Below are 19833 nucleotides of genomic sequence, written 5' to 3'. Positions count from 1 at the left end.
GTCAGTGTATGGGATTTCTGAAGATTTACAGACACACAGCCCTGCACATACAGTCACACAAACAGCTAAGAAACCTGCAAAAGATGATCTGAAGAAACAGGTAACGTAAGTCTAGACAGAGCTATTCTCGGTTAATGCACATGTGGATACTCAGTCAGTTTCATAATCTACATCTACCTGGCTCACCTGTCAGTCTAATTTCTGAGCTCTCACAGACTGAACCTGCAAACTAACCTGAGTGCATTGCCAGAAGGTGATTTGTTATATGGCATTAATCAGATTTGTCCCTCCAGCATAAAATGAAGTTTTATTTATTGATGCATACATTTTGGATTGGATGTACTGTATATATAGTCAGAATGTTGGCCTCAAGTATGATGTATGTGGTAGCTGGAACTGCACTAATGTGCTGTCTCAATGACTATTTCTTTCTACTTCCAGATAACATTTTTGAATTTCCAGCTCGACAGACATTGTTTAAAAATGTCCAAAGTAGCGGAAAGGTAAGGGCTTTTCTCAGTAAGGTTCCTGCAAAAAAAAAGTCTGATCGGCTGATATTTTCAAAGTAGTTCTGAAAAAAGGATAGTCATCCATAAGTTCAGCTGAAAATTCAAGGGAAACTTCTTTATCCTGTGGAGTAAGAAACTCTAGAACTTACTACCATAAAGAAAATAAGAAGAAACAGGATAAGGGAAGCACGGTGGCATGGTTTTCAGAGCTGTAACCTCACAGCACCAGAGCCTCCAGCGTCACCCTGATTAGCTTCCACATTCTCCCTGTGACTGTGTGGGCTACCTTTAAGTGTTCCCTGTTTCGTCCCATATCTGTAAAAATGCGGATTGGTAAACTGAATGAGCCACCATATAATCCCCCCTGATATGTAGATGAATGTTGGATTCTGGGGTGAGTTGATGGGAAAGTGGGGAAAATAAAATGCATTTAGTGTAAATAGCTGCCTTATGGTTGATATGGACTTGATGGACCAACAGCTTGCTTCCATATTGTATGACTGAATAAGAAAGATTGTGAAAAGGTTAGATGGGATAAGTGGGAGAAAGCTCATTTCGGCCATAAACAACAGTTGTCCCAATGCCATAATTCTGTCCCTGATCATTCGTTCGTTATGTGCAGTGTTGTATGATGTGGGCGACATGGTCTTTCCATGACCATCATTGTTCTTGGCAATTTTTTCTACCGAAATAGTTTGCCTTTGCCTCCTTCTGGGCAGTGACTTTACAAGATGTGTGAATCCAGCCATTATCAATATTCTTCAGAGATTATCTGCCTGGAGTCAATGGTTTGTGATATGCACCAGCTGTTCATACGACATTCCACCAGCTGCTCCCTTGGCATCAGGTGACCCTGATCCGGGTGCTAAGCAGGTGCTGTACCTTGCCCAAGGGTGACCTGCAGGTCAGTGGAGGAAAGGAACTCCTTACACCTCCTTCGGTAGAGACGCATCTCGGCCCCACCACTCATCTCTCCCTTAACACTGTATAATTAACAACAAGCCTTCATTATTCTTTTTCAAACTTTATTTCCTTGCCAACAGTACATCAGCACAGCCTTCCCGGCTGCAGTCAGGCGATGGGGTTGGGATGAGCTCTGGATGGGGCAGGGGGCAAGCCAAGTCATGGTTTGATCCCTGGACTGCGGTCTGATGATGGAGATTGTGATATATGGGGCCGGCATATTTCAGCCCAGGTCTCAGAGGAGTGATGTGTCGAGTGGCAATGATTCAGGTTGCCATTTGCAAAGGTACTGAATAAGATGACGATTAACAAAGGTTGCTGATGGTGTTGTTGCAGGCTGGCAGGCAGTGGGTTGCAGTAGGTGGAGGAGGAACTGGTTTCCTATTCCTCCTGATTTATCATGCGCACCTTCCTGAGCTGAGAACTGTTGACTCCATTTCACTACTATCAATAGCCAAATTAACACCAGCATCTATTGTGAGGCCTGATTTAAGTGCTAATGAAGTGTCCCAATTATTAAAGACACACTATCCATTCCAGTAAAAATGGTAGACTCACTTACAATAGTGTGCATTTATATTTCCCACTTTGTGTAGTTTTTCATTGACTCTTTTGTATTTCTATGTTCTATGATGAATGCCCACAAGAAAATGAATCTCATACACGTACTTTAATAATAAATCTATTTTGAACATTTTTTGAAATTTCAACTTTATAAAGCTGTTGCTGATGCCGCCATTCATATTCAATAATGCGATTATGGTAAATGAAACAAAAGCCTGAGAGTGTTTGCCACCAGGCTGAAGCTATTGCACTGCCCACTTTTCCAGTAAGATGGAATATCCACCTCACAATCCACCTCATTATTGTCGTGCACCTTACTGTCTCCCTGAACCACACTTCCTCTGTAACTGTATTCTGTTATTGCTTTCCCCTTGTACTACCTCAATGTACTGATATGATCAGATGATTTATTTATGTATTTATTGAGATACAGCACGGAATAGGCCCTCCAGCTCATCAAGCCACGCCACCTAACAATCCCCTGTTTAAACCTAGCCTAATCACAGGGCAATTTACAGTGACCAATTAACCTACCAACCAGTATGTCTTTGGACTGTGGGAGGAAACCAGAGCACCCGGAGGAAACCCACATGGCAGGAATTGAACCTGGGTCACCTGGAGTGTAATGATCTGTATGGACATCATGCAAAATAATATTTTTCACTGTGACAATAATAAACCAATTTCCCTATTTACTTGTTTATATTCCAGAGCCCTTTGATAATTCCAGACTTTGGACATTCTTCAGATTTTTATTTTGCTCCTATTAATATTCAAACACATTTACTTGATGTATTTTTTTACAATCTTCATTGTGTTATAATTTTTCCAGTGAAGGCAGTGAACTTAAAGGGAACAGGCATTCTGGGTACCAGCTACAGCTCCATTCAATGTGCAGTCATGACCTTGAGTTTATTGGCCACTGTGGTTCCCCACCTACCCACTTTATTCTGTCTGCCCTAAACACGCTGCTAATGAGATCTGACAGAAGTGTCTGAAGCATTACCTCATTGTTCAGGTAGACAGCTTTAGATCACACCATTGCTGCTGTATCTGGCTCTGGTAACATTCTCTTCTTTCTATTCAAAGCTCCTCTGAAGAGATTTATTTTTGTTGGCAACTTACTTGTTCCATTCCAACCACTTAATGACTTGCACCGTCACTCCTTTGCGGATTCCCCCTCATCATTCCCCATTCCTTTCTCCAGCTTTTGCATAAAACATATTACATCTCTAACTTTTTCCAATTCCGTTGACTCAAAAAGCGTATCTCTGTTTCTCTCCAAAGATGCCGCCTGACCTGTTAAGTATTCCAACTCTTCCTGTTCTGATTTTAGATTTCATCAGTAATTCCTCCTTTTTACTAATGCTTTTCTGGTGTTTTGATTTTCAGTTTAGTCAGTTACACTGAGCAGTATTTCGAATATGATCCCCTCCTGACTCCACAAGATCCTCCAAATCCTTGGATCAGTGATGACAGCACATTCTGGGACATAGAAGCCAGGTAAAAAAAAAAGGATTTGTTAATTGGAGGAGATAAGTCATGACATAAAAAGATGAACTAACTTTCAGCTCATCGTATCAATGCAAAGTGATTATTAGAAAGAGAATATGGTACATAACGGGTTCCTGCTGCTCCACCCCTGAGATCTGATGTGGAATCCATTCCAGGGATTACTGCAATCCTTTCAAAAGTGGGAAAGGTTAAAGATGCATACTTGCTAGAAACTCAAAATATAAAACCATGTCTGTATGCAATATTCAAATAAGTTCAAGATGAAGATTTATTAGAAGATTTAACAAGATTCAAAATTTGTTTTTTAAAATTATATTTTCTCTCCGTACTCTTCTTTGCAAGGAGAACTACATTTATTCTGTAATATGGCAGCCTATTTCACCAGCCCATTGAAAAGAAGTTGCAGTTTACCTGCTTTGGGTGTGCTTGTTGGATACCCAGTTTGCTGCGATCAGAAGATATAGGAAAAGAATTAAGCCATCTGGCCTGTTCAATCCTGGCTGACTTTTTTCAACCCAATTCTCCTGTCTTCTCCCTGTAGCAGATTGCAGTTTGAATGTTAGCAATATACATTCAATGGCCACTTTATTGGATACCTCCTGTACCAAATAAAGTGACCACTGAGTGTATGTCTGTGGCCTTCTGTTGCTGTAGCCCATTCACTTCAAAGTTCAATGTGTTGTGCATTCAAAGATAAGGGGGTCAGATAGGCAATTCTGTGGACACAGTCCGGAGATCTGGATGGTAGTTTGCCTCCCTGGTGCCAGGGTCCGGGATATTTCTGATCGCGTCCAAGATATCCTGAAGTGGGAGGGAGAGGAGCCAGAGGTCATGGTACATATAGGTACCAATGACATAGGTAGGAAAAGGGAAGAGGTCCTGAAAGGAGAATATAGGGAGTTAAGAAGGGAGTTGAGAAAAAGGACCGCAAATGTAGTAATCTTGGGATTACTGCCTGTGCCACGTGACAGTGAGAGTAGGAATGCAATGAGGTGGAGGATAAGTGCGTGGCTGAGGGATTGGAGCAGGGGGCAGGGATTCAAGTTTTTGGATCATTGGGACCTCTTTTGGTGCTGGTGTGACCTATACAAAAAGGACGGGTTACACTTGAATCCTAGGGGGACCAATATCCTGGCGGGGAGATTTGCGAAGGTTACTGAGGTGACTTTAAACTAGAATGGTTGGGGGGTGGGAAAGAGACAAGGAGAGAGGAGGTTAATTCACAAATAGAGAAAGCTAGTAGACAGTGTGTGAGGGAGGATAGGCAGGGGAAAGAGATCAGGAGCACTCAGATCAAAGATGTAGGGGACAAGGAAGAAAAAGATAACAAAGTTGTTTGCTCCATTAAGGACAAAAAGAGAGTAAAAGGTGGAGAGTTTCTTAAATGCATCTATTTTAATGCTAGGAGCATTGTAAGAAAGGTTGATGAGCTTAGAGCATGGATTGATACCTGGAAATATGATGTTGTAGCTATTAGTGAAACGTGGTTGCAGGAGGGGTGTGTTTGGCAACTAAATATTCCAGGATTTCGTTGCTTCAGGTGTGATAGAATAGGAGGCGCAAGAGGTGTTACATTGCTTGTCAGATAAAATATAACAGCTGTCCTCTGGCAGGATAGATTAGTGGACTCGTCCAGGGAGGCTATTTGGGTGGAATTGAGGAATAGGAAAGGTGTAGTGACACTTATAGGGGTGTGTTATAGACCACCTAATGGGGACCGAGAACTGGAGGAGCAAATTTGTAAGGAGATAGCAGATATTTGTAGTAAGCACAAGGTTGTGATTGTGGGAGATTTTAATTTTCCACACATAGACTGGGAAGCCCATTCTGTAAAAGGGCTGGATGGTTTGAAGTTTGTCAAATGTGTGCAAGGTAGTTTTTTGCAGCAATACATAGAGGTACCAACTAGAGAAGGGGCAGTGTTGGAACTCCTGTTAGGGAATGAGATCGGGCAGGTGACGGAGGTATGTGTTGGGGAGCACTTCGGGTCCAGTGATCACAATACCATTAGTTTCAATATAATTATGGAGAAGGATAGGACTCGACCCAGGGTTGAGATTTTTGATTGAGGAAAGGCTAACTTTGAGGAGATGCGAAAGGATTTAGAAGGAGTGGATTGGGACAATTTGTTTTATGGGAAGGATGTAATAGAGAAATGGAGGTCATTTAAAGGTGAAATTTTGAGGGTACAGGATCTTTATGTTCCTGTTAGGTTGAAAGGAAAGGTTAAAAGTTTGAGAGGGCCATGGTTTTCAAGGGATATAGGAAACTTGGTTCTGAAAAAGAGAGGGATTTACAATAAATATAGGCAGCTTGGAGTTAATGAGGTGCTCGAGGAATATAAAGAATGTAAAAAGAATCTTAAGAAAGAAATTAGAAAAGCTAAAAGAAGATACGAGGCAGCTTTAGCAAGTAAGGTGAAAATAAATCCAAAGGGTTTCTACAGTTATATAAATAGCAAAAGGACAGTGGGGGATAGGATTGGTCCCTTGGAGAATCAGAGTGGACAGCTATGTGCGGAGCCAAAAGAGATGGGGGAGATTTTGAACAATTTCTTTTCTTCGGTATTCACTAAGGAGAAGGATATTGAATTGTGTAAAGTAAAGGTAACAAGAAGGGTAGTTATGGAAAGTATGACGATTAAAGAAGAGGAAGTACTGGCGCTTTTAAGGAACATAAAAGTGGGTAAGTCTCCGGGTCCAGACAAGATATTCCCTAGGACCTTGAGGGAAGTTAGTGTGGAAATAGAAGGGGCTCTGACAGAAATATTTCAAATGTCGTTAGAAACGGGGATGGTGCCGGAGGATTGGTGTATTGCTCATGTGGTTCCATTGTTTAAAAAGGGTTCTAAGAGTAAACCTGGCAATTATCGGCCTGTGAGTTTGACGTCAGTGGTGGGTAAATTGATGGAAAGTATTCTTAGAGATGGTATATATAATTACCTGGATAGATAGGGTCTGATTAGGAACAGTCAACATGGATTTATGCGTGGAAGGTCATGTTTGATAAATCTTATTGAATGTTTTGATGAGGTTACCAGGAAAGTTGACGAGGGTAAAGCGGTGGATGTTGTCTATATGGACTTCAGTAAGGCCTTTGTCAAGGTTCCACGCGGAAGGTTAATTAGGAAGGTTCAATCGTTAGGCATTAATATCGAAGTAGTAAAATGGATTCAGCAGTGGCTGGATGGGAGACGCCAGAGAGTAGTGGTGGTTAACAGTGTGTCAGATTAGAGGACGGTGTGTAGCGGTGTGTAGCGGTGTGGCTCAGGGATCTGTACTGGGTCCAATGTTGTTTGTCATATATATTAATGATCTGGAGGATGGGATGGTAAATTGGATTAGTAAGTATGCAGATGATACTAAGATAGGTGGCGTTGTGGATAATGAAGTAGGTTTTCAAAGCTCGCAGAGAGATTTAGCCCAGTTAGAAGAGTGGGCTGGAAGATGGCAGATGGAGTTTAATGCTGAAAGATGTGAGGTGCTATATTTTGGTACGACTAATCAAAATAGGACGTACATGGTAAATGGTAGGACATTGAAGAATGCTGTAGAACAGAGGGATATAGGAATAATGGTGCATAGTTCCCTGAAGGTGGAATCTCATGTGGGTAGGGTGGTGAAGAAAGCTTTTGGTATGCTGGCCTTTATTAATCAGAGCATTAAGTATAGGAGTTGGGATGTAATGTTGAAATTGTATAAGGCATTGGTAAGGCCAAATTTGGAGTATTGTGTACAGTTCTGGTCACCGAATTATAGGAAAGATGTCAATAAAATTGAGAGAGTACAGAGGAGGTTCACTAAAATGTTGCCTGGGTTTCATTTCCTAAGTTACAGAGAAAGGTTGAACAAGTTAGGTCTTTATTCTTTGGAGTGTAGAAGGTTGAGGGGGGACTTGATAGAAGTGTTTAAAATTATGAGGGGGATTGATAGAGTTGACGTGGATAGGCTTTTTCCATTGAGAGTGGGGGAGATTCAAACAAGAGGACATGAGTTGAGAGTTAAAGGACAAAAGTTTAGGGGTAACATGAGGGGGAATTTCTTTACTCAGGGAGTGGTAGCTGTGTGGAATGAGCTTCCAGCAGAAGTGGTTGAGGCAGGTTTGATGTTGTCGTTTAAAGTTAAATTGGATAGATATATGGACAGGAAGGGAATGGAGGGTTATGGACCGAGTGCAGGACGGTGGGACTAGGTGAGAGTAGGAGTTCAGCACGGACTAGAAGGGCCGAGATGTTCTGTTTCTGTGCTGTAATTGTTATATGGTTATATGGTTATAAGATGCTCTTCTGCACACCGCTGTTGTACCGCATAGTTATTTGAGTTATTATCAGCTTGAACGAATCTGGCCATTCTCCTCTGACCTCTCTCATTAACAATATGTTTTCACCCACCAACCTGATGCTCACTGGATGTTTTCTTTTGCCTTTTGCTCCACTCCCTGTAAGCTCTAGGGACTGTTGTGCGTGAAAATCCCAGGAAATCAGCAGTATCTGAGATACTCAAATCACCCTGTCTGGCACCAACGATCATTCCATGATCAAGATCACTTAGGTCACATTTCTTTCCCATTCTGATGTTTGTATTGAACAACAATTGAACCTCTTGATCATGTCTGCCTGCTTTTATGCATTGGGTTGCTGTCACATGATTGGCCCTTAGAAATTTGCATTAACAAACAGATGTACAAGTGTACCTAATAAAGTGCACCAAGTGTAAATAAGGGAAGAGGTTCAGTAAAATTCAGTTGTTTAGAGCAATTTTTCAGACCAAAGGTGTTGAAGATCATTTTAGAGATGAACTTTGAGTGCTTCATTATTGTTGACATAATTTGGGGAAGTTTATTTATTTATTTATGTATTGAGATACAGTGTGGAATAGGCCCTTCTAGCCCTTCGACCCACACCGCCCAGCGATCCCCTGATTTAACCCCAGCCTAATCACAGGACAATGTACAATAACCAATTACCCTACCAACCAGCAGGTCTTTGGACTGTGGGAGGAAACCGGAGCACCTGGAGGAAACCCATGCGGTCACAGGGAGAATGTACAAACTCCTGGCAGGCAGCAGCAGGAACTGAACCCTGGGTCACCTGTTCTGTAAAGCATTGTTCTAGCCACTACGCCACCGTGCCACCCTGAGTTGTAAGAAAGAGTGCTGCAATGAGTGAGAACCTGGAGCTGGGTGCTACACTCCTTCACACCCAGTTGTGCAAATTTTCATCTGAACAGCCCTCTTATGTAAATGAATTTCAAGTCCAATCTTTCAATGGTCCCCTAATCCCCAACCCACAAAACCCATCCGTTGATGATGCCTGATTGATCTGAAACTGCCTGGTTTATTTGTCACCCCGTTTGACTGCAATTAAAATCTTAATTCCTTTCCCTTCGCATGAATGTGTTGAATCTACTGTATACCCAATCTCCCTCCTCCTCTTCATTTATTGTAGTTTTTAGTTATGTTCCCTGCATCAGATCACATTTCAATTGAATGAAATTAGTTCTCTTCCATTTGCTACCTTGACCACTGGTTGACCCTTGTCCCCTTTCATTGCTATTCGACCTACTACCCTCTGTAATGCAGTCATCACCTTGATTTTATCCTGAAGGCTGATTTATACTTGTGCGTCAAATGTACGGTGTAGCAGCGTACCCTACGCTGTACTCTACACCAACCCTACGCTGTAGCCTAACGCACACCTCTCCCAAAATGTAACTACGCGTCACGGCGACGCAGACCGCAACAACTGTGATTGGTCCGCTTGGTAGAATCGCATTTCCTCCTACACTGCAGTAGCTTGCCACTGGGTGACTGAAGGGCAGGGAAGGAACTCTGACTGCAATGCTTTCCATAAAGCTTTACAGACCTCCGAAATTATGGAGGACCCTGTGCTTGACGCCAGTTTGTAGCTAGCTGCTGCAGCCTGTTGACTTCCACCTGAAGCTAAAACTCGAATGGTGATTGCCAGTCACTGAGTATACTGTGCGTACACTGATGCGAAATAAATGGTTGGAGATGATGAACCAAATCATCAAATCTACCTGCCGACATCCAAAAATATTTGAAATGCATTTCCTCGTCCATGTCTCTCAGTGGCCGGACAAGCACAGAAAATTCACCCTCCTTCAGTTTCAGTCACCTTGTTTGAAGTTTGAGTTTCTTCGTGTTGAGTTTCAACACGAAGAAACTCAACACAGTGGCATAGAAACCCCACCACCAACTTGTGTTTTGCCGGTGAATTGCAGAGCGACGCAGACACACCAACGCACAAGTATAAATGTTCACAACGGCGAAGGCCACTTGCATAGGCTACAGCGTAAGCTAGTACACTCAAGTATAAATCAGCCTTTAAACTTACCCCAGTGCCCACTGGGTTTCTCATAGCTTCCTGATCAAAGAGTTTCAGGGATACTTTCATTTCCGTACTCCCGGCATTGTTTTTTTTTCTCAATTTACATTACAATAACAGAAATTTTCAGTTTATCACTGTTTTTTGTATGCTTATCTTGAAATTAGTCTGAGATTTGCTCCTCCATTTAGAGTTCACATTGGCATTGGGGGAATGATTGAGTTGTGGTGGAAGGAAGCAAGGGACTGAACAGATGGCGCTTGGGGAGTGGTAACTGAGAGCTTGGAGTTCAAGGTAGTCAGTGGTCCTAATCCAGGCAGTCGAGAGTGAGTGTTGGGGTGAAGGATTAGTGGCGAGATGGTTTAGAAGTAAGCAGTCAAGGTAATCAGAACAGTACTTTATTGAGGGTAGTAGGGTAAGGGGTGCTGAGATAGTCGCAGAGGTAGTTACAAGAGCCGGCATTCAAAGAGGTCAGTAATGGCATCACTGAGGGTGGGTGAAAAAGGTCAGCGAACAAAGGGGATTCATGAACATTTACTGAGAAAATTGAAGGGAACAGGAGCTGTCACGGAGTGCCAATCAGATATGTGGTTGGAGGACTGCGAGTGGCAGTAGCTTGCTTGCAGCAGTCACTGAGAGTAGATAGTATTGAAGGAGGTCTTGTGACAGTGATAGGGGTGGTTAGGAGTCACAGTCATCAGGGAGGTTTTGGAAGGGATGTTCAGAGTGATTTGTGAAGGAGCTGATGCAGTCACGTGGCAACCAGTCTTGAAAGTGGACATCTTTTACCTCCTTCGCCAAAATGATAGAAAATGTACTTCAGATGAAATTTGCTTCTATCTATCTTAGATTTAGAGATCCTCTGTTTGATTAAATTTGTACTCTTGATTTTATGGATAATAAGTCCTATGCTCAGAATTTCTTTATTAAGACAGGCGCTAGATTACTTTAGGATTCAAAAGGCTGAGAGAAAGCAACGTTATCTCTGTCCAACATTTGCTCTTCATGAGTTGTTCAGTTGGACAGAAGAAACTATGTCTATAGTAGGGGTTCCCATCCGGGGTCCACGGACCCCTTGATTAATAGTAGGGTATAAAGAAGGTAAAGAACCCCTGATCTAAAGGGAAGGCAAGCAATGTCATGTTGTCTGGCCCAGTTTACCCCCTCAGCTAGAATAACAAAATTTGCTATATGTGTGGAACAGGGCATTGGGCAATGCCAGAGAAGAAAGATGCCTTCTATTTGATATTTGCCCACAGGACACACAACAAAACCTGGGATTCAACAGAGCGAAGTCTAATCTATCATATTTTGTTTCTGTCTTCTTGAATTGCAAAGACGGTAACCACTTTTTATGTTCACAATAATATCACTATTGAACATATTTATATGCTTCATTAAACCGTATGAAATAATTTGTTTATACCAGGCAGTACTGGTGTCGAATGCTAATGGACAAGCTAATTATCAGGAATCCACAGCCTCCTCTACTGTAAAGATGAAGCCACACTCAGGTTGGAGGAACAACACCTTATATTCCGTCTGGGTAGCCTCCAACCTGATGGCATGAACATCGACTTCTCTAACTTCCACTTGGCCCCACCTCCCCCTCATACCCCATCTGTTACTTATTTTTATGCACACATTCTTTCTCTCACTCTCCTTTTTCTCCCTCTGTCCCTCTGAATATACCTCTTGCCCATCCTCTGGGTCCCCCCCCTCCTCCTTCTTTCTTCCTGGACCTCCTGTCCCATGATCCTCTCGTATCCCCTTTTGCCTATCACCTGTCCAGCTCTTGGCTCTATCCCTCCCCCTCCTGTCTTCTCCTATCATTTTGGATCTCCCCCTCCCCCTCCAACTTTCAAATCCCTTACTCACTCTTCCTTCAGTTAGTCCTGACGAAGGGTCTCGGCCTGAAACGTCGACTGCACCTCTTCCTACAGATGCTGCCTGGCCTGCTGCGTTCACCAGCAACTTTGATGTGTGTTGCTTGAATTTCCAGCATCTGCAGAATTCCTGTTGTTTTTCTAATTATCAGGACATAGGGATTGTACAACTGGTGTAATTTTGTTATGATAAAAGAGCAATAACAAGATGTCGCCACGTACAGTGGCCATGTTGTGAGCTCCATTCCAAACAGTATACTTTTGATTTCTGCGATTTCCTTCGCATTTCTTGTTCAAGTGGCTGATAGTCGCATCAGATTGAATAGACTGACTCTCCTGAACATCAAGAAGATGGCATTTACCTACTAGGTGCCGCCTTTTCTACACTGGGATACCCTGCTTGCACTATCAATGGAAACTGGCCTACTACACTGCTGCTACCTCGGAAGCGGCGTCGGAGATGGGGGAGAAGGGATGGCATTCTGGTGAGATTGAGACGTCGTGCTAATTGGCCACTGCTCCCTAGCATACTCCTGGCTAACGTTCAGTCCCTGGACAATAAGCTGTGTCAACTGAGAGCCAGAATCTCCTACCAGCAGGAAACAAAGGAATGCAACGTTTTGTGCTTCGTGGACACCTGGCTGATGGAGGAGATATCGGATCATGCCATCAAGCCTTACGGGTTCTCCCTGTTCCGGGTGGACAGGTCGACAAACCTCACTGGGAAGAGTAAGAGAGGTGGGGTATGCTTCATGGTCAATGCATGCTGCGACCCCCGGAACGTGCATGCCCTCAACTAATTTTGTTCCCCAGATCTGGAGTACCTGGTGCTGCTGTATAGACCTTACTGGCTGCCTAGGGAGTTCATGGCTGTTGTTATCACAGCTGTGTATATTCTGCCGCAGGCTGATACTGACCTGGCTCTCTAGGAACTGTACGAGACCATAGCACCCTGGAGACTACACACCCAGAGGCTGCCTTCATCGTCGCTGGTGACTTTAAAAGAGCGTCACTGACTAAAGTCTCTCCAAAGATTTGCCAACACATCCAGCTGAGCACACGGGGAGATAGCATACTCAGTCACTGCTACTCTCACTTCCACAACGCTTACAAAGCACTCCTTCACCCTCCATGTGGAAAATCAGATCACTCCTCCATCTTGTTGCTGCCAAAGTACAGGCAGAAGTTGAAACAAGAGACGGCCATAGTTAAAACCATCCACTGTTGGTCCAACCATTCGGCCTCCATGCTGCAGGACTGCTTTGATGACACTGACTGGAAAGTCTTCCTTGATGAGGATGTCTTCGAGTTCATGGATGGGGTTATCCTAAAGTGTATCGAGGATGTTGTCCTCCAGAAATCGGTCAGGGTCTTCCCGAATCAGAAACCCTGGATCAACAGTTCCGTGCGAGCAGCACTTACCGCGCGACACAGAGCTTACATTGCCGGTAACCAACATGAACTCAAGAAATGTAGCTACAATCTGCGCAAAGTCATCAAAGCAGCAAAATAACAATACAGAGACAAGATTCAGACTTAATGTTCCACCAACAACACATGCAGCTTATGGCAAGATCTGCACACCATCACAAACTTCAAAGCTAAACATAATGGAGTTTCCAACATTGATGCCTGCCTCCCAGACGAGCTAAATCTTCTTAATGCTCAATTCGATGTCGCCAATACTGAGCCCCTGAGGAGACCTGCCGATGATACAACCAGCAGCTTGGTCACCTCTGAGGCTGAAGTATGCAGGTGTTTCCAACGAGTGGACAGTCCCAAGGCTGCGGGACCGGACGGTATCTCAGGACGGGTATTTAGGATGTGCATAGCACAACTGGCAGGTGTGTTTACAGACATTTTTAATCTCTCCCTTTCCCAGTGTAGAGTGCCCTCCTACTTCAAATCATCCACCATTGTCCCTGTACCTAAAAAGACCAAGGTAACATGTCTGAACGACTAGCGTCCTGTCTCACTCACCTCAATAATAAGCAAATGCTTTAAGAGGCTGGTCAAGGACTACATCTGCAGCATACCATGCTGCCACCCACACTGAACCCCCTACAATTCACCTACTGACACAACCGATCGACAGATAACCACAGCTCTACACACTGTCCTTACACATCTAGAGAAGAGGAAGGCTTTTGTGAGAATGCTGTTCTTGGACTACAGTTCAGCATTCAACAGCATAATTCCATCCAGGCTCAACAAGAAGCACAGAGACCTCGGCCTTCACCCTGCCTTATGCATCTGGATCCTGGACTTGCTGTTGGATCGTTGGCAGGTGATATGATTGGGCTCCCTCACCTCTGCCCCTCTGACGCTCAACACAGGTGTCCCTCAGGACTGTGTACTAAGCCCCCTCCTTTACTCTCTGTATACCCATGACAGTCACCGCCCACAGCTCCAATCGGCTAATTAAATTTGCTGACGATACTACATTGATTGGCCTAATGTCAAATAATAACAAGGCAGCCTACAGAGAAGAAGTCATCACCCTAACACAGTGGTATCAAGAAAACAACCTCTCCTTCAACGTTGCAAAAACAAAGGAGCTAGTTGTGGACTACAGGAGGAATGGAGACAAACTAACCCCTATAGACATAAATAGATCTGGGGTTGAGAGGGGGAACAGCTTCAAGTTCCTCAGCATAACCATCACCAAGGATCTCACATAGTCTGTATGTACCGGCTGTGTGGTGAAAAAGGCACAACAGCACATGTTTCACCTCAGATGGTTGAAGAAGTTTGGTATGGGCCCCCAAATTCTAAGAACTTCCTATAGGGGCACGATTGAGAGCATCCTGTCTGGCTGCATCACTGCCTGGTATGGGAATTGTACTTCCCTCAATCGCAGGACTCTGCAGAGAGTGGCGCAGACAACCCAGCACATCTGTAGATGTGAACTTCCCACTGTTCAAGGCATTTACAGTGACAGGTGCGTAAAAAGGGCCCGAAAGATCATTGGAGACCCGAGTCACCCCAACCACAACTGTTCCAGCTGCTACCATCCGGGAAACTGTACTGCAGCATAAAAGCCAGGAACAACAGGCACCAGGACAGCTTCTTCCACCAGGCCATCAGACTGCTTAATTCATGCTGAAGCTACTGTATTCTTAGAGTCCTGACGAAGGGTCTCGGCCTGAAACGTCGACTGCACCTCTTCCTACAGATGCTGCCTGGCCTGCTGCGTTCACCAGCAACTTTGATGTGTGTTGCTTGAATTTCCAGCATCTGCAGAATTCCTGTTGTCTACTGTATCCTTATGTTATTTTGACTATCCCGTTGTACATAATATTTATTATAAATTACTATAAATGCACATTGCACGTTTGAACCGAGATGTAACATAAAGACTTTTCCTCATGTATTTAAAGGGTATAAGTAATGAAGTCAATTCAATTCAATTCAATAGTGGCAAGTCATGGTATTAGAGCATCAGATTGAGATATGGTGGCATATAAATGCATATTCTTGCCTTAATTGCTTTGAAAGGATTCTTGGAAACAACAAACATGAGATTTATTTTTCTGAAAAGATTTTCCTCTTCTTTTTCATGTACATTAAGCAAAGAGCCCAGCCAGCAACGTGTGAGGAGATGGGGATTCTCCTTCGATGAAGTGCTAAAGGACCCTGTAGGACGTGAACAGTTCCTGAAGTTCCTGGAGTCTGAGTTTAGCTCCGAGAATCTGAGGTAAAGTGATTAGCCCTGTACTAAAGGATCTTTAATCGAGATATCAGTCCATAGACTGGGGTGTATTTAAATGTAAGTTTACATTTAGATTAGATTATGAGAACACTCAGTCCTCTTTTATTGTCATTTAGAAATGCATACATGCATTAAGAAATGATACAATGTTTCTCCGGAGTGATATCACAGTAAACAGGACAAACCAAAGACTAACACTGACAGAACCACATAATTATAACATATAGTTACAGCAGTGCAAAGCAATACCATAATTTGATGAAGAACAAACCATGGGCACGGTAAAAATAGTCTCATAGTCTCAAAGTCCCCAAGTCAATCGACTCCCGAGTCCCCGATAGCAGGCAGCAAAAGGGAGAAACTCCCTGCCATAAACCTCCAGGCACCGTCAACTTGCCAATGACTTGGAAGCAGCTGACCACAGCCGACACTGAGTCCATCCGTCCGAAAACTTCGAGCTTCCATTCTTTATGGCAAAGAACAGCAGAAAACTTTATTTTACAATGCTATGAGGCTATGGAAAACATCTGTAGAAATAGTGATTGAAACAGAAAAGTACACGGCAGATCAGTCTATATCTGTAAGAAGGAAAACTAGAATTAATGCTTAAGGTTGGAGACTTCATCAGAGCAGGGAAGGAAACGAAAGAAACTTGTTAAACTACAGTAAGGATAAAGGAGGGGTGATGCCTCTAGGATAAAACCCAGAGTGACATTTGGGATAAACAATGGGAACAGTTATTCAGTGAGAACATAGACTGCTGGGCACGTCAGGCTGAGACCTCACTTCCAGAGAAATAAAACTTGCACTTCTTCTGGCAGATGATAGGGCACAATTGCAGTCAATGGGATGAATTGAAATGTGACATGGGAGCAAAAGCAAGAAGAATACAGGACTGAAGTGTTATATTATATTTGAATGCACGCAGTACATGGAATAAGGTAGATCATATTATAGCGCAGTTAGAGATTGACAGGTATTACATTGTGGGCATCACTGAGTTGTGGCTGAAAGATCATAGTTGTAAGTTTAATATCCAAGGATACACCTTGTATTGAAATGACAGGCAATTAGGCAGAGGGGGTGGTGTGGCTCTGTTGGTAAAAAGTGAAATGAAACACTCAAAGAGGTGACATAGGATTGGAAGATGTAGAAGGTTTCTGTGTAGAGTTAAGAAACTGCAAGGGAAAAAAGACCGTGATGAGAGTTGTATACAGGTGCCCAAGCAGGATGTGGGATATAAATTTCAACAAGAAGTAGAAAAGGCATGTAATAAGGACAACGTTGTGATAGTCCTGAAGGATTTCAATATGCAGGTGTATTGGGAAAATTAGGTTGGTGGTAGATTCCAAGAGAGGGAATTTGTAAAATACCTGCGAGATGCCATTTTTTAGAGCAGCTTGTGGCTGAGCCCACTAGGGGAAAGGCAATTCTGGATTGAATGTTGTGTAATGAACCAGATTTGATTAGGGAGCTGAAGGTAAAGAAGATCTTAGAAGCTAGTGATCATAATATGATAGAATTCACCCCGAAGTTTGAGACGGAGAAGATAAAGTCAGATGTAAAAATATTACAGAGGCATCCATTTAGAACAGAGATGTCCTCCTATGTCTTATGGTCTTACAGTGAGGAAAGAGAATTACAGAGGAATGAGGCTGGAGTTGGTCAGAGTTGATTGGATTGGGACAATGGCAGGGATCACTGCAGAATTGCAATGGCTGGAGTTTCTGGGGGTAATTTGGAAGTTTCTGGATAAATACATCCCAAGATGAAGTGTTCTGAATGGTCGATAACACAACCGTGGCTGACAAGGGAAGTCAAAGACAGCATTAAAGCAAAAGAGAGGGTATATAGTACCAAAAATTAGTGAGGAATTAGAAGATTGGGAAGCTTTTAAAAACCAACAGAAGGCAACTAAAAAAGCCATAAGGAGAAAAAAGATGAAATATGAAGGTAAGCTAGCAAATAATATTAAAGAGGATACCAAAAGTTTTTTGACATATATAAACAGTAAAAGAGAGGTGAGAGTGGATATTGGACTGTTGGAACATTACTCTGGAGAGGTAATAATGGGAGACAAAGAAATGGACCAGATGGACTACACCTCAGAGCTCTGAAAGAGAAATGATTGTAGAGATATTAGTAATGATCTTTCAAGAATCACTAGATTCTGGAATGGTTCCGGAAGACTGGAAAATTGCAATTGTCACCCCATCTTTAAGTACTGAGGGAAGCAGAATAAAGGAAATTACAGTCTAGTTAGCCTTATTTCAGTGGTTGGAAAGATGTTCAAGTCCATTATTAAGGATGAGGTTTCGGGGTACCTGGAGCCACATGTTAAAGTAAGCCAAAGTCCTTAAACAGAAATCTTGCCTGATAATCTGTTGGAATTCTATGAAAAAATAACAGGCGGAATAGACAAAGGAGAGTCAATGGATCTTGCTTCGATTTTCGGAATGCCTTCAACAAAGTGCAACACATGAGGATGCTTAAAAAGATAAGAGCCCATGGTATTCAGGAATGATACTAGCATGGATAGAAGATTGAATGACTGGCAGGAGGCAGAATAAAGGGGGCCTATTTTGGTTGACTGCTGGTGACTAGTGGTGCTTATTGAGACTAATTCTTTTTGAGTTATATGTCAGTGATTTGGATGACAGAATTGATGGCTTAATGGAGAAGTTTGCAGATGATACAAGGGTAAGTAGAGGGGCAGGTAGTGTTGAGGAAGGAGGAAGTCTGCAGAATGACTTGAACAGATGGGAAGAGTGGACTAATGGAATACAGTGTAGGGAACTGTATGGTCATGCACTTTGGTAGAAGGAATCATGGGTAGACTATTTTCTAAATGGAGAGAAAATTCAAAACTCAGAGATGCAAAGGGACCTGGGAGTGCTCGTGCAGGATTCCCTAAATGTTAACTTGCAGGTTGAGCTGGTGGTAAGGAAGGCAAATGCAATATTAGCATTCATTTTGAGAGGACTAGAATATAAGTTAGATGTGATGCTGAGGCTTTACAGAGCATTAGTCAGACCACAGTTGGAGTAGTGTGAGCTGCTTTGGACCCCTTATCTCAGAAAAGATGTACTGGCATTGGAGAGGATCCAGAGGAGGTTCACAAGAATAACTCTGGGAATGAAATGTTTAACATATGAGGAGTGTTTGATGGCTCTGGGCCTGTACTCTCAGAAGTTTAGAAAACTTGGGGGGTGGGGGGAATCTCACTGAAACCTATCAAATATTGAAAGACCTAGATAGAGTGGATAGGGAGAGGATGTTTCCTGTAGTGGGGGAGTCTAGGACCAGAGCGCACGGCCTCAAAATAGGGGACATCCATTTAGAACAGAGATGAAAAGGAATTTCTTTAGCCACCGGGTTGTGAATCTGTGAAATTCATTGCCACTGTTGGTGGATGCTAAATCAATCAGAATCAGGTTTACTATCACCAACATATGTCCTGAAATTTGATAACTTAGTGGCAGCAGTACAATACAGTACATGATACATATATAAAAAATAAGTAAATCAATTACAGTAACTGTATAAATGTATATTAAATAGTTAAATTAAAAATAGTGCAAAAACAGAAATAATCTTTAAAAAATTAGAGAGGTAATGTTCATGGGTTCAATGTCCATTTAGAAATCGGTTGGCAGAGGGGGAGAAGCTGTTCCTGAATACTGAGTGTGGGCCTTCAGGCTCCTGTACATCCTACCTGATGGTAACAATGAGAAGAGGGCATGAGTATGTAACCACTGAGTATATTTAAAGCGGAGTTTTATATGTTCTTGGGTAGTCAGGGTGTGAAAGGATACAGGGAAAAAGGCAGGGAAAATGGGGTTGAGAGGGATAATAAATCAGCCATGATGGAGAAGATTCAATGGGTTGAGTAGCCTAATTCTGCTCCTGTTTTATGGTCTTAAATCTAGTAGACTGCATTCAGTGTTAACAATGTTGATTCCTCTATACTTGGAGCAACTGAACATAAATTGTGTCACTGCTTCATGAACCACTGTGTTGGGTCCACATGGGTGACCCAGAGCTTCCTATTGCCTGCCAATTGTGTTCTCCATCCTACTGCCCTCTCAGTCAGTGGCCTTGTACTGTTGTAATAAGGTCCAACACAAGCTTGAGGAACTACATCCCATCTTCTAACTGGACATGTTGTAGCCTTATGGATGATGCCTGGATCGAATCTCTTATTGCAATTAGGAGTATAGGTATACTCTCATCCCAATGTTTTCCGTTTTCCATACAGCATGTTTTAATCATGGTTTTGAGGGTAGAGTGAAACCTCTCTATCGCTCCCTGGGATTGGGGATGGTATGCTGTGGACGA

At 42.9% G+C, this 19833-nt stretch overlaps 1 protein-coding gene across 1 annotated transcript in view; it reads left to right on the top strand.

The window, feature by feature from the left end:
• The window catches only part of LOC140208416 (regulator of G-protein signaling 6-like), a 174523-nt gene that overhangs the window by 123735 nt on the left and 30955 nt on the right, over positions 1–19833 (top strand). The window contains exons 9-12 of the mRNA XM_072277125.1: positions 2–100; positions 442–503; positions 3429–3539; positions 15355–15480. Of these exons, the coding sequence (XP_072133226.1) occupies positions 2–100; positions 442–503; positions 3429–3539; positions 15355–15480 (398 nt within the window). The remainder of the gene's footprint in view (position 1; positions 101–441; positions 504–3428; positions 3540–15354; positions 15481–19833) is intronic.

Source organism: Mobula birostris, chromosome 1 (genome assembly GCF_030028105.1).
Source record: "Mobula birostris isolate sMobBir1 chromosome 1, sMobBir1.hap1, whole genome shotgun sequence".
Classification (NCBI taxonomy): Eukaryota; Metazoa; Chordata; class Chondrichthyes; order Myliobatiformes; family Myliobatidae; genus Mobula; species Mobula birostris.
This window is presented reverse-complemented; position numbering and strand designations above follow the sequence as displayed.